This window comes from Dromiciops gliroides, chromosome 1 (genome assembly GCF_019393635.1).
Source record: "Dromiciops gliroides isolate mDroGli1 chromosome 1, mDroGli1.pri, whole genome shotgun sequence".
NCBI lineage: Eukaryota > Metazoa > Chordata > Mammalia > Microbiotheria > Microbiotheriidae > Dromiciops > Dromiciops gliroides.
Genome location: NC_057861.1, coordinates 45,213,616 through 45,228,349, shown reverse-complemented (window position 1 = coordinate 45,228,349; position 14,734 = coordinate 45,213,616). Strand labels below are relative to the sequence as shown.

Sequence of the window (14,734 nt, the reverse complement as noted above, 5' to 3'; positions counted from 1 at the left end):
GTAGGGCCTGACAGGTGTAGCAAAGAATCTCTGTGTGGTCATAGCTGGTTTTACCTACATAAAAGGCATAGGCCCCTGGTGGATTCCAAACTTCTATATTCCAGATGGAGTGCTCTTCATGACAGCAGCAAGTTGTTTGCAAACTGGATTTCTCCCTCTGAACTCATCAGTCCCCTTCCTTGCCTTGTTGCTTTTCCCCACTATACTCCTATCCCTTCTACTCAGGGGCCCTTGATAGCTCTGGGTGGGCAGACCTTTGTGCCCCCATAAAAACCTCTCTTGAGTCCTGCGAGACTCCCACTTTCTGGGATGCTTTTCCTTTCCTCTCTGCCAAATTCTGATGGAAACTCCCCACTTCTAGGAAGGCTTCCTCGGCTCATCTTATCCAGCCTCCAGCAGTCCATCAATATCACATATGGTTGAGGCTGTGTCGATAGCACCTACCACAGAGACTTCTTTTTTTATATATATATTTTTGGTTTTTATGGGGCAATGAAGGTTAAGTGACTTGCCCAGGGTCACACAGCTAGTAAGTGTCAAGTGTCTGAGGTCAGATTTGAACTCAGTTCTTCCTGAATCCAGAATCAGTGCTTTATCTACTGCACCACCCAGCTGCCCCCTGCCACAGAGACTTCTAATAAATGTTGGCCCTGTTTCTGCTTGCCCCCTCTTAAGTTGTGAGCTCTCTGGTGTGGAAGGTTGTGTCTGCGCCTTCCTTTTTAACTCCCATGCTCTGTGCAGATAGCGGCCTCCGCAGGTATCTGCTCGCTTGTTTCCTCTGACTCTTTCCTTTTTGTCTAAGCTGGTGATGGGCAGGTTTCACTCCATTAAAAAAAGTTCTTAGCACCTCTCACTGTTAGATGGCTCAGAAGAGCAGTGTCCCTGTGCTCCAGAGCAGAGCTCAAAGTCAGGTCACAGCAGTGTCCCTCTCTTCTTCCCTCAGTTGCCCTGATGGGGAGGAAGAGCCGTTCAGTGAGGCCGATGAAGACAGAAAAATGGCTGAGGCCCGAGCTATAAAATTGAAAGAATTCCAAGGTAAAGAGGCTGGGAGTAGATTCTTCTAGGAGAGTCTGAACCCCTGCACCTGAGGGGGTGGCGGTGTTCTCACCCATGTCCTGAGACAGCCGCTGGTGCGGGGGCAGGGGGAGCACCCAGGCTGGTAGTCCCAGGCATCGCCTTGTTTTACCCTTGACCTAAGCTCTCAAAAAGTCATTGGTGAATCAGTCATTGGCTCGTGGATTTAGAACTAGAAGAGACCTTAGGAGTCATCTATAGATGAGGAAACTGAGTCGTAGAGAAGTGAAGTGACCTGCTCTGGGTCACACGGTAGTCGGTGACAGAGCTCCGCTGGAGCCCGGATCCTTTGATTCCCCATCCAGCGCTCTCCAGAGTTGCCAGCAGCTTGTGAGGGGAGAAAAGGGAAACTTGTCTTCTCCCAAGATCCTCTGCAGGCAGCTTGTTGGGGAGGGTTAGAGAGGCCCCGGTCAGAAGGGAGGGATGGAGGTCAGCCAGTAGCAGAGCTGGGCTGGCATTCATTACTTCGTAGCACCAAATAGAGGGGCCTCTCGAGCTGGGTGTCCTCCGCAGTCGGCCAGGGGAGCAGTCCCTGCTCTAAGGGGAAGGGCCCCGCTGAGCAGGGAGGAAGAGCTGTGGTCTGTGCGCCAGGACGGGGTCATCCCGGGGACCAGTTGGCAGAGCACATGAAGTTCAGGCGTGGCATGTGTAGGAGGGCATCCCACGTGGGGGCTGACCCCTCGTCCCTTGGCTCCTGAATGCCTCGTTGCTCGGACAGTGCTGCTGATTCAGCCTGCCGGAAATAAGCCTTGTCATTAGAAGGGATTCTTGACATTTTTGCCTTCATTAAGGACCCTTTGCCCGTTAGGGAGGCAGCATTGTGTAGCAGAAGTCGATAGATAGTGTACCAAGCTGGGAGTCAGGAGGTCTGGGTTTAAATCCAGCCTCAGATATTTCAGTTACTTCAACTCTGAAACGGGCCTCATAATACCTGGCAAGGCTGTTGTGAGGAGCTGGTCCAGTAAGCCACATGCATGTGAGTGGTTCTCACTGAACTAAGTCACAAGTTGGCTCCTCGGGCCTTCAGCCTTTCCGTTCAGAGTCTCTGACTGGCCTATCGTGGCTCGGTTAATAGAACTGGGCATGAGCTAGACTTTTGGAGCATCCAGAAGTTTTTAAAAGAAGTGATGCTTTTTTTAAAAAGCTAACTAAGGTATTCTAGCCCAGTCTTATGATTGTCTCTGAAACATTCCCTTGTCAGGAAAACCCAGTCTAGCCCAGGTGACTTGAACACCAGCAATGCTGAGAGGTTTCTGTTGTATGAGTCATAAATTAATATGGAAGAGATTGACATTCCTTTACCTTGACTCCCTTTTTTAGAGCGTTTAAGCAGGAAAGATGACCTGATTGCGCAAAGTCTCAGCGAGAAACAACAGATTTATTTGGAAATGTCTGAGATTAACAGCTTTGAAGACCTTCCTCCCAGCTCCCGGTCCAGGTTCTTTTTCCGAGGAGGGGAACCCTCAGAGAACCTGCAAGGCGAGATGATTCTGAAGTCGGCCATATCTGAAAGTAGGTAGCAGAAGATCCTTCCCAGTGTTGGCCAGGGGCATACGTGATGACCTCAGTTATAGGACACAGTGCTCAACCAAGAATGGGGGAAAGAAAGAGACAGAGAGAGAAAAACGGACACACCCCTTACTTTATCTGAGTTAAGGAGTGGAGGAAGCCCCCCTGATCTGTCCTTTGGCAAGGGAGCTAGCCCAGGACTAGAGCTCAGTGGCAAGAGTGATAAGTGATAAGGGCACTTGCCTGTGCTTTCCTGCGTGTGTTAATGGGCAAAGATGCTGACTGTCCTTGGTTGTTCTGAATTCACATTTCAGGAAATGTCACTTTCTGGCACAGATAGACCAGGTATAAGACTGATTGACACGGTGTTAATGACATCTCCCTGGATCAGATTTCATTATGAACTGTTCTGTTTTGTCCCTTGGCCTGCCTGCCACTTTGCCTGTGTGTACTCTCAAGGGTCGGGCAAGAGAGCGTGTCTTTGTTTAGTATGAATCTGTCAACACTACTGTAAACACAGCTCGGCACATGGGCCTTAGTGGTCATCTTCAAAGGGAAACAAATTAGAGCCACAGTGTCTCGGACTTCTTTTTTAGAAGTGGGCTTCTTGTTTCTTCTGGCAGCAGTCCCCAGGATGGCTTCCATCAGACACCCTGTGTCAGAGGAGGGTGATGTTCTCTGTTTCCTTCCTGGTGGCTGACTGGCTGCCGTATCATGTGGCCGCAATAATTCTGTGTGCTCTCATCCTTTCTCTAGTTGAGAATATCCAGAACCTGATCCACAAACAGCTGGGCAGTGCTGGCTGTAGAAGTGAAGATGGTGGGGATGACTCCTTATTACCCAGGAGAGCGGAGACCTTTGGAGGCTATGACAGCAATACAAACTCCAATAAAAGTAAGCAGCTTAGACAGAGGGAGGGAGGATTTTCTGTCTTTTCAAATGATAAAATGTACTCCTCATCCTTACTATTTGATTTTTTTTTGTAAGTGGCTTGCTTAGGGTCACACAGCTAGTAAGTGTCAAGTGTCTGGGGCTGGATTTGAACTCAGGTCCTCCTGAATCCAGGGCCGGTGCTCTATCCACTGCGCCACCTAGCATATCTCTCTCTCTCTCCTCCCCCCCCCCCCCATCTATTTGATTTTTAAAATGTGTCCCCTGCAAATAGTATCTGCCCTTGAAAGCCCTACTTGAATGTAATGCTTCCTAGCCCAGTTTGTCTTGGGACATGTGGGTAGCCCAGGAGACATCAGTTTTATCTTTTAGTCTACTATGTTCTCCTGGTATTCCCCGAGCTCTCTGAGTATGATGTTCCGTAGCTACCTTGGAAACACTACAGATCAGGCAAAGCTCTGCCACTATGTAGACCCTGGAAAGCCCTTTCAACATGGCTTTTCCTGTAGACGTCCCCGTTGCTGTTTGTAAAAGGACACTCGGATCCATCTCAGGTTGGCTTCTCTAGGGCTCCCCTTAGTGTTAGTGCTGTTGCCTTGAGTCACAGACGCTTCAGCCTCTGTCCCCTGTGAACGTAACCAGTGGCAACTCAGAAGTGAAAGCGAAACCCGCCCTCTTGGTTTTTGCAGTCCTGCTTAGTCACTGATTTTGGAATTTGAGGCTTGCTCTGATAATTGGCACATTTGTTTCTGATTCCAAATGCTAGTCTTTCTGGGGCCAAAGCTAACTTGGGTCTGGGTGACATCCTAATGAGACTGACTTAAAACTTTTTTTGGGTCTGTTTTTAAGATGCTAGTTTTAAGAAAAAGGCCAGCAATAGTGATGCCTCGTTTAAAGACCGGAGAAATCCTGTGACTAGCTCAGACTCACAGCCTGGAGACCTTTTGGCAGATTTTGAAGAAGGATCGCAGACAGTATGTTTTTCTTCCTTTTAATTCTATTTTGAAATTGAATCCAACAGCATGGTATAGGGAGCAAAGGGTATTCAAACTCCTCCCCACCCCCAAGACCAGCACGTGCCATCAGTGGGAGTGAAAGTACAACGAGTTGTGGAGAGAGCAGCCGGGGTTGACACGGTGTCATTGGGAGGGAGCCAGGTCTCTGTGAGTGCCATTGATGGAGAGAGTGAGAAAGGAAAGCTTTAAGATGGAAGCAAGCTTCTTACCTGTGGAGCAGACACTAGAGAAAGCACGTTAGGAAGAGTGGGGCATGGGGGAGTGGAGGGTGGAGAGGGAGTTGGAGTCATTGGGATGGAGCAAATTTGATGGGTAGGAGAGAAGTCCATTGAGGGAGAGAAGTTAGTCTGCTCAGGGCCCTCCCTCAGTGTCCAACCTTGTGGCCAGCGGTGATGAGCCTTGTGACCTTGGGCTCGAGCTAGTGACCTTGGGCTCCCGTTCCTTGGCAGTGGCCATCCAGTCTAGGACTTCTTACCCCGTGCTTCTTCATTATACACTTAAAGTTATGTGATATCATTAGCTGTGTGAAATCTAATTACGTACCACGAATGATGTTATTTTATTATCAACGATGTGATCATATCCCTCTGTGCTTCTCCTTGCAGACTGAGGCCACCCGAGTGGACTGGAATAATGGTGCGCCAGGCATGATGGAACCTGAGGTACTCACCCTGCCAGTCATCTTTACTTTCTCAGTCTTGGCGTGTTAGGTGCGGCTCGGCCCGGAATTTACCCCCGTGCCTCTGCAAGGGCTGGTCTGAGCGCTTTCCCGATTCTGCAGCTGCTTCTTCACTCCCCGGGCTCTCCTTGGCCCTTGTGGTCAGTCTCCAGTCCTGGTGAAGCTGCTGTCCCAGAGGTCACTGCCACCTCATTGACAAAGCATGGGGACGTTCATCTTTATAGCCTCCTTGGCTTTTCTGCAGGTTTTTTTCTTTTCTCCTTCCCCACGTGGCTCCTTTTTGGTCAGGGTTCCTTGGATCCTGGTCTCTTTTTCTGAGCTGCCGAAAAAGGTATTCGCACACAAACCTGTGCTTGACCCTCTTTGCTTTCTTTATACTCCCCTCCCATGGTTTCTGACCTCTCTTTTGAGAGGTGCAGAGTGAGACAAGCATTTTGGACACAGCCACTGTGTGAGTTTTCCTTCACTATGTTGTTCACTCATTTTTCAGTTGTGTCCGACTCTTTGTGACCCCATCTGGGGTTTTCTTGGCAGAGATACTAGAGTGATTTGCTGTTTCTTTCTTCAGCTCATTTTACAAATGAGGAAATGGAGGCAGACAGGGTTAAGTGACTTGCCCAGGGTCTCACACAGCTAGTAAGTGTCTGAGGCCAGGTTTGAATTTAGGATACTGAATCTTTCTAACTCCAGGCCCAGCACTCTTGCACTGTGCTATCTTAGACTGCCCCTTGTTTCACTGTTTGTTTGTTATAAGGCTTTGGTCTGTCTTTCTTTTAAAATGTAAGGGAGGGGGGACAGCCAGGTGGTACAGTGGATAAAGCACCAGTCCTGGATTCAAGAGGACCTGAGTTCAAGTCCGGCCTCAGATACTTGACACTTACTAGCTGTGTGACCCTGGGCAAGTCACTTAACCCTTACCCCACAAAAATTAAAATTAAAAAAAATTTTTTTAAGAGGTTTAAAAACTGCTTACAAAATCTCTCCAGCAGTATGTCCTAAACCAAACTTAACCTCATCCCTCCTGCTGTCCCTGTTTCTGTTTGGTATGCCTGTTCACCCAGTTTCCATTTTATAGTCATCTTTGCCTCTGGTATCTCGTCACTTACGAAGACCCGCCATTCCCATCTCACGGCATGTCCTGAATCATCCCTTCTCTGTGCTTCCTCTGCCGCCACCCTAGTTAGTACAAGTCCTTGTTACCACCCACCCAAGCTGCTGCTCCCATCTCCCTTCATGTGGGCTCCACTCCATCCTTTTTCCATGTGCCAGAAGAATCTCCTTACGCCCCGATCTCCTAGCTCTGACTCCAGCTGTACTCGGCTCCAGCCCCTTTGCCCAATAGTAAGACTGTCCACAGTGTGGCACTCACCCTTTAGCTAGTATACTCTTGTCCTTACACTCTACTTCCCACCAAATGTGGACTCGAGTCTCCGCTAAAAACACATTTTCCTCTCCCAGGTCCTTGAACCTGGGATGCTCAGCCTCTTCCTTCTCCTGTTGAATGCCCATCTTTCCTTCAAAGCCCAAGTCAGCTGCCCCTCTTTCCTCTGGTCAGCAGTGTCCTCACCATCTCGCTGTCCCTCCGCTCATCTCTGAGCCCCATAAGGAGCTTTATCCCCAGCAACTAGCACTTAGCACCCAGTCACTGTTGTTTCCCCTCCCCCACTTAAGTACAGAGTCAAGCCAGTGATGTTTTCTTTAAAACTTTTTTTTCTTCCCTCTTCTCCTCAGCTTGTACAGAGAATACAGACACTGTCACAGCTGCTTCTCAACCTCCAGGTAAAACATGGACATTTCTGTAACTTGTAGAGTTTTTCCTCTTCCTCTTATTGAATGGTGCCAGACGCCCTGCCTCATTTAACAGAGGCCCCGTGCTCCTGACTCTCCCTGACGATGCCTTGTGGTCTTTCAGGCAGTGGTGGCCCAGCAGGACAGCTACATTGAAATGCAGCGGGCCTTGATCCTGGAGCGAGAAAAGCAGTATAAACTGCAATCAACACGCGGAAACTTCCTGTTAGAACAAGAGAAGCAGCGGAACTTTGAGAAGCAGAGAGAGGAGCTGGCCAACGTGCAGAAGCTCCAGAACCAGCTCAAGCAGGAACAGCAGCGCTGGGAGCGTGAGCGAGACCGGCAGCAGAAAGAGCTGGAGTACACGGAGGCCCGGCTGCAGGAGCGCGAGAACGAGTCTCGGCAGCTCCGTGAGCGGCTGACCCAGGACAAAGAGGAACTGGACCGCCAGCGCGAGGCCTATCAGCACGACCTGGAGAGGCTGCGTGAATCCCAGCGAGCCGTAGAGAGGGAGAAGGAGCGGATCGAATTGCTCAAAAAACTGAAGAAACAGAACACGATGTCTGGCCCGGTACCTCCCGACGGGCTTGAGGTGAGGCAGCAGGGTTCTTCTGGAGGGCTTGGCTCTGCCTTTGGCCAAAGCCTTTTCTCATCAGAAACAAGAATTACAGGTTTTGGCAATGGAGCTAGTTTGATAAGGGGAAGCCATTAAACCCAGTCTATTGGGAGATCCCAGAGGGATGACTGCAAAGTCATCTTATATGTACATTTTTAAAAGGCCAATTGCACAATTTCAGGATGGAGAGACTGTAGCATGAGCTTTTTTGATTGCCATTTCACAATGGTGAGTCATTGAGCTCTTGATTGAGGGTAGTAGTTTTCAAGCCTTACCCTGTCATCCAGTGTGTTAGCCACTCCTCCTCCCAGCTTTTTTGTCATGGGCGTGTCTGGTGTGACTTCCAGTGGTTGATAAAAATCTTAAATAGCATAGATCCTTGGGCCACACACACAGCCAGTCAACCAGTTCTAAATCCATCTGCTTCTATCATCATCTGTTCTGCTAACTATCTAGTCAGACGGTAGCCCCAACATTCCCTTGCCTTATCAGTTAAGTGACCATGGCAAAAGGAAATAAGGTTAGTCTGCTCTAAGTGGAGCCAGGAAACGTGGGTTGTAATTGGGTTACCTTTCAAGCAATAAGACAGTTATATAAGTAAACCAGGTTATAGCCCGAATGTCCCCAAGAACCCTAATTGAATAGTCACTTCTCCAAAACATTTGAATGCTTAGACTAGAGGACACTGAAGGGAGCGAGGCCTGGAATCTGGACTACGGAGGAATGGATGTAGACACTGATCGAGGCCTGCTGCTAGGAAGTGCTGCAGGAATCATCGGGGAAGTGCGTGCGGGCGGGCTCTCAATGCTGGGGCTGGAGCAGGAACGGCACTAACTGAGTGAGCCAAGTCAAGCTGAACCTCCCGTTTTCTCTTCTAGGGCCACGCCCTAAGCAGCTCCTCTAGTTTCAATGGCGAAGGCCTCGAAGGGGCCATGCTGCTGGCCAAGTCCTTAGGCAGGACCAGTACCCTGCTGTCCGGCTCAGAGTACCCAGAGCGCCCAGAGGTGGCTCGTCGGGACAGCACGACTGCAGAGGGCCGCCCAGTGAAGACCGACGTGCCCATCCAGCTGCTGAGCGCCACCAACCAGATCCAGAAGCAAGCAGCCGTCCAGCAGCAGATCCCCACCAAACTGGCCGTGCTCACCAAGGGGAGCAAGGAGAAGGGAGGAAAAGGCAAAGCTTCCCAGAGGTCTGACAGCTCCGGTCAGTGTCTCCATTGCTGCCCCCTCTCCTCTCGGTGCTCTCAGGGTTTGCAGAGCAGAACACCCCCCCAGCCGATGACCGGTGCCCCTGGCCCCCCTCCCACATGGGACCTCAGAGCCCTGGGACGAGGCTCACTGGCCACTTTCCCAGGGCAGTACTGTTGTGAATACAGTTAATCGGGAGTCTGGCTCAGTGACAAACTGAAACAGGCCCATTCTTTGAAAGAGAAAATGGAGCCAATTTAACCTAGTCCTGTGTCTCCCCACCCCCCAAGCCACCCATTTACAGACATCCCCTTTATTTATTTCTATCTTGGTCTCTAAAGAAGAGGTTGAAGAGTTGTAAGAGTGGGCGTGAACCTCAGTCTCAGGGTGGGGGCCATGCTGGAGGCCAGCACCAAAAATAGAAGCGGGAGATAGATTTGCCGCTGAGGAGAGGGCTGAAGGCTGTGCCCTCTGCCAGTCAGAGACAGCACTAAAGCCACAAGTCTGAAAGCATCTTCTAAAAGATCCTTTTTAGCCGTGCACCAGATGGATGGCGCAGCTCATGGGCTGCGGTCTGGCCCTCAGTAATTGTGGTTAGGCAGACCCGAGCATTAGTTATGGCAAAGAACAGAAGACTGTGCTCACAGGAAAAAGGAAGAAGCAGGGTGAGCTTCAGGCTGTCCTTAATTTCCCTGGAATCAGAAGCCAGCTAGCTCTGCATCCCATACACAGTACAGAAGCTGAGAGATGAGGCACTGAGGAGGAACCCCTGGCTCTTTGGCTTCTTACTCATGCATCACGCTCCCCAATTCCTAAGAAAAGGAGATTGTTCCTCATACAGTTACTACCGTTTGTGAAAAAGAGAGTGAGGACAGGTGTGTAAAGGATAAAAGAGCCCCTGGATCTGTTCCAGCACAAAACTCTTCAGTGGTTAGTGATGGGCCAGGAGTCTTGGTGCGCTCTTCTTTGTCTTAATTGCATGCGATTCAGAGCTGGAGACTTAGATTGCAGATAGGCTTCAGAGATGGCTAAGTGACTCTTGCCTTGGCCTGGTGGTGGTGCACCATCTGTGGTGAATGCCCTGAAAGGCGGGCATATATGTACAAACAGATGGAGGGAACGAGAACCCCCATTGATTATTTTTGTTTTTGTGAGGCAGTGAGGGTTAAGTGACTTGCCCAGGGTCACACAGCTAGTGTCAAGTGTCTGAGGACAGACTTGAACTCAGGTCCTCCTGAATCCAGGGCTGGTGCTTTATCCACTGTGCCACCTAGCTGCCCCGAGAATCTCCATTGTTTTCCATTGTTGTCTAAAGGGTTCCTTCCCAGAAACCGTCTGCCCTTTCTAGATCCCTAGACTTGGGGTGGGTGGAGACGATCTGAACGACTTCATGGAGAGTTGCTGGATGCCCTTCTTTTTTTCAGCCTCCTTTGACCTAAAACAGCAGCTGATGCTCAGCAAACTTATGAGCAAAGAAGAAAACACTATAAAACCCCGCCGGTCCCTGAGTCCCATCCTGACGAGCCAGAATGTCATTGTGCAGCAGGGTAAGGCCTTGGGCAGGGAGGGGCTATGGGGCCGGTGATGTCGTGGGGGGAATCTGCTAGAACAGGATGGGACTGTTGATGTGGCATGGCCTGGCTCCTGTCTTTTTCAGAGTCGTGTATCCCCACAGACGCGCAGCCCTCAGAGATCTCCCCTCTCAGCCCAGGAAACATGTTCAGGCCCAGCAGTGCCCCCAGGCTCTCACCGCCAGGCCACCTGCCCACGAGGCTCTCCTCTGACGATGATGGCAACAAGGAAGACGTTATCTTTTTCTGAATTGTTATAGCACAGGCTGCACCTGGTGCCTTCTCTTGGAGAAGTGCTCCATGGAGACCCCAGGGGAACAGACCCAAGTACTGGCCGGCATCTCCCATCTCCTCCATAGCGGCATCCGCTTCAGATGGAGCCAGGTCTCCTGGCATAGTCAGTGTCTACCTGGGAAGCCCCACGGCTCACGGGGACAACGTTGGCATCTGTTCTTCTTTTTTTGGGCATAACCACTATGGACTTGAACATGGCCTGGGGATATCAATTCCAAATCTACTGATATGTTGCCATCCACCATATTATGCTCTTTCTGCTGAATTTGCAATGATTCTTGGCTTAAGTTTCTAATCTTTTTAGAAAAAAGTTTAAATTGGAAGTTGAACCATAAATGAACTAAGAAGCTACTCTAAATTGTAAGGTCACATTGGGTAAGAGAGAAATCTGTTTGAAATCTGTTTTTACAGGGCTGTGGTCAATCAATGCAATTTCAGAAAGCAGTCAGGTGACAGGCCAGCAAGCCACCCATCCTAGGGTCATGGGAGTCTGGGCCCTATGCAGGAGCCAGCAGGTGTGCCTAGAATACAGGAGTGTACTGGGGCCTTGGCTTCAAGGCTCCAGCGGCCACCCTAGGGAGCGTATCCATTCTGGGGGAGGTGATCCTAGCCAGCCGCCTTCTTGGTTGGTGCAGTTTGGCAGTCAGTCAGTCCTGTCCTCCAGGCTTTCCTGGAGATGCCATAAGCTCGTCTCCACTTCTGAGGCTTTGCTGGGGGTGGGACAAATTCCCAAAGCAAACCATATGTTGGTTCATAGTGAACCTAAGATTGGGATATTCTCCTGATCATTAAGGAAGATGCTCAATTAAAAAAATCTTCGCCAGCTTGAGAGTGCAATGGGTTACCTTCTTCTATAGTCCCCTGTCTTGATTGTTAGGGTGGATGCCCTGCACACAGAGGCATCTGTTCTCACCCAGGCACGATGTTGAGGTGCTGGCGTCTCCACAGACGAGCACCTGGCTGGATGGCAGCGACATCGGCAACGAAGGGAATGTGGAGTTTTCATTGGCAAATTGTATGATTACCTTGGAATTTCCTCATTCTGAAATTGGTGAAGAAAATGAGGTTGACCCTTCAAGAGCAGGGCGTGTGTAGGGCAGCTTGGTGCATGATTCGGTGCCTAGGCCCAGTGGTGGGCGGGGTGGGGTGTCTCAGCTCTCCTGGTTATCATGGACCCGCTCTAGGGGAAACGTTTCTCCAAAGCACATAAGTACTCTTGGGTTTACCAGAGGCAGTTAGAGCGTGGTGCTGTACATGGACCCACAGAAGCTGCAGGCCCAAGGCTTGCACAGAGCCTTTAGTAAAGTCTTATCATTTTGCTCCCAGACCATGAAGCTGCTTCTTAGCTACAACAGCCTTTCTTTGTGCACCCCACTCGTCCCCATTGCCCCTGGAAAAGCAGAGTGTGCAGGTTATACACCAGGCTGATCGGCCTCACAGAATGACCCAGTCTGGGTCTGAAATGGGCACAAAAGCATTTCTTTAAAAGTAGTAATCTTGGAATATTGTCACACAAATTGAGTGTTTAGTTAGTAACAACTGATCCAGGTGGCAGTGAGCAAAGAAACAATTTGTGCCAATTTTCATTGGTAAGGAGCCAAGTGTATTGGTTCAGGTAGTAATGTGTGACCAATACATTTGGAATGAAGCACATCTCTCTCATCTGTCTGTTCAGTAATGAGGAAAGAAGATGGTAAATTATTTGCCATTTCCTGTAGAATCATCTGCATTAGTTAGGTCCCAGAAAAAACCAGGGTAATGGCTAGCACAAAACATTCCATTAGAAGTCATTGACAGTAAACCTTTGTTGATGTGAAAGTTCCCCTTTTCCTCCCCTCAGTATGAGGCTAGTCATTTCATAATCTTAGAACTAGAAGGGACCAGAGAAGTAAATCATCTAGCCCAGTGATTTCACCAACAAGGAAACTCAGGCCAGCACTGGGAGTAAGCAGAGTCTAGATTTGAACCCAGCTTCACTGACTAAATCTGTCACACAACCCAGTGTCACAGAAATGAAACTATTTGCCTATGATTCTTGTGGACATTTAGAAAAAAATACCCTTAAAGTCCTAATATGGGGGGGGCAGACCTCATTTCTGTCTGCTTACATCCATAACCGTGTGCCAGCTTTGGCCCAAACTCTGGCCTTGCAGATGCGTGTTCTGAGGGTTGTGATATGGGACTTGCTGATGATGGGGTTTGGGAAGGCTGGACTATAGCCCATCATACCCAGGCCAGGACCCTGAGTAGTTTTCCCTAGGCTTGCAATTTAAGGACAGCTAAAGAGTTTAATCGTTGTAATGGTCAGCCAAGATGCTGCTTGAGCCATCTGAGGCGGAATTGTGCTTGTAGCAAGTGAAGAGGTATGTCCGTGAAGCCTGCAGGCCGCTTGGGTGCCACATGAAGGACACGGAACCTCCCATTTCCTCATTATTGTTAACACACATTCATCAGGAAACCTAACCCCAAACACATACACATGGGTTCCAAAATGTATTTGTCAATGAAGCCTGAAAGAAATCTTTCCATTCCTTTCGATCAAATGAATGAGATGCACAAGTTCAGTTGTTGCAAAGCCAGGCAGGTAAGACAATGACAGTGACAAGCAGTGAGCCCCCGTCCCTCTTGCCTGGCATTCTGTAAAATGCCACCAGGGGACTCCTTCAAGGGCAGCCTGATCTGGCCTCTCTAGGGCCTAGCCCAGAAACGGGCATGGGGCCTCTACCGGCTTGCCAAGTTGGGGCATGGCCAGTTGGCTTTCTTGTTGTGGCCTGGGGTCAGAAACCTACGTTTAGCTTCAGGTCATGTTCATGTTGAGGCCTTTGGGAATCTTACATTGATGTTACCAGATCAAGTTGTCTGTCCACCATTGGCTACACACCCAACAACCCTGGAAGGTGGCGAAAGAGCTGGCCAGAGAACAGGTGAACCCAAGCTCTTGGTAAGAGGAAAAGGAGCTAGTCCTGAGATAGATTGTCTTAAATAGAAAATCCCGCACCGCGCTCTGGACAGTGCCCATCACCATGGCCCTGGAATCAGAGGCCTTTTTTCTGCACATTCCCCTCATTGTTCTGTGGCCATGTCTCTTCTCCCCCCCCACCCCACCCCCCCAAAAAAAAGAAAAGAAAAAAAAAAGATTGATGGCTCCTGTGTTTTTGCTACATTGTCTTAGGAGGTGTTCCCAGAGCAAACCCTGCATTTCCCCTGGGAGGCCAGAGCAGGCAAGTGTGCCTGATTTTGCTGAAACCTTTTCCACATGAACTTGAAGGGACCAAAAGCAGAAGCCGTCTTTCTCAGTCACTCAAGTAAGGGAAACCTCCTTTCTGGCAGGAGGAGCATTGTTTTGCTGTCTGCCTAGGAAATGAGTTCTTAACACTTTTGGGTCTCGTCTTGACCCACTCTTCCCCAGCCCCTGCTTGAAGAAAGGATTGTACAGTCATGAGGCATCGGTAATTTCAGTTCCTGTTATGGTCTCGGTCCCGCTCAGTGGGCAGAGTTCAAACCCCTTTCCATCAGTTCTCATTGCCCTTTGAAATCTCTGTTCTACACATCAAATTTCATCTGTGCCATGTTTATAATCAGTGTTTTATATTTTTGTGCAGAAGTATTTGAGCACTTTAGCAAAGTTTTACTTTGAATTTGATCTTGGAAGGAAGACTTCTCCTCTGTAATTCTGTTGCTGTGCTCGCGTGATAGTTCTTTGCGGAGCTGTGATAGAGTTTGATGCTGTTTAGTCTTAGGTCCGGTCCAGTGACTTTGTGATCTAGTGAATTATCATGCTAGGGGGTCTAGGGGATTTCAGTCCCACCACATGATGTGGGAAGGGATCGTCTCCTTCCCCAGCATTGGAGAGGTTCATCCGTTCTGCTAGAATGGCAATGTTGTAAATAGTTATTCCCCCTGCCAGTAGGATCCCTGTCACTTCTTGTTAGTATCTAATTTTATTTGTAAAATTGACTCGTGCACTTCGTTAATTGTCCTGTGATATTAGTTCACCTCTTTGGTTTGTTTGGTTGTTCTTTTTTTCTTTTTTTTTTTTTTTCAATGATTGTGCTGGCTCTTGACTGCACGATTTCAGAACAGCCTTGGAACCCAAGTACTGATTTCTA

At 49.2% G+C, this 14,734-nt stretch overlaps 1 protein-coding gene across 6 annotated transcripts in view; it reads left to right on the top strand.

The window, feature by feature from the left end:
* Positions 1–14,734, top strand: part of ARHGEF18 (Rho/Rac guanine nucleotide exchange factor 18) — a 76,855-nt gene extending 62,121 nt beyond the window's left edge. For all 6 annotated transcript variants that reach the window (XM_043964860.1, XM_043964861.1, XM_043964864.1 and 3 more), the window contains 10 exons: positions 944–1,035; positions 2,395–2,586; positions 3,340–3,477; positions 4,324–4,448; positions 5,096–5,152; positions 6,901–6,948; positions 7,082–7,549; positions 8,452–8,776; positions 10,185–10,307; positions 10,418–14,734. In XM_043964860.1, the coding sequence (XP_043820795.1) occupies positions 944–1,035; positions 2,395–2,586; positions 3,340–3,477; positions 4,324–4,448; positions 5,096–5,152; positions 6,901–6,948; positions 7,082–7,549; positions 8,452–8,776; positions 10,185–10,307; positions 10,418–10,581 (1,732 nt within the window). In that variant the 3' untranslated portion in view covers positions 10,582–14,734. The remainder of the gene's footprint in view (positions 1–943; positions 1,036–2,394; positions 2,587–3,339; positions 3,478–4,323; positions 4,449–5,095; positions 5,153–6,900; positions 6,949–7,081; positions 7,550–8,451; positions 8,777–10,184; positions 10,308–10,417) is intronic.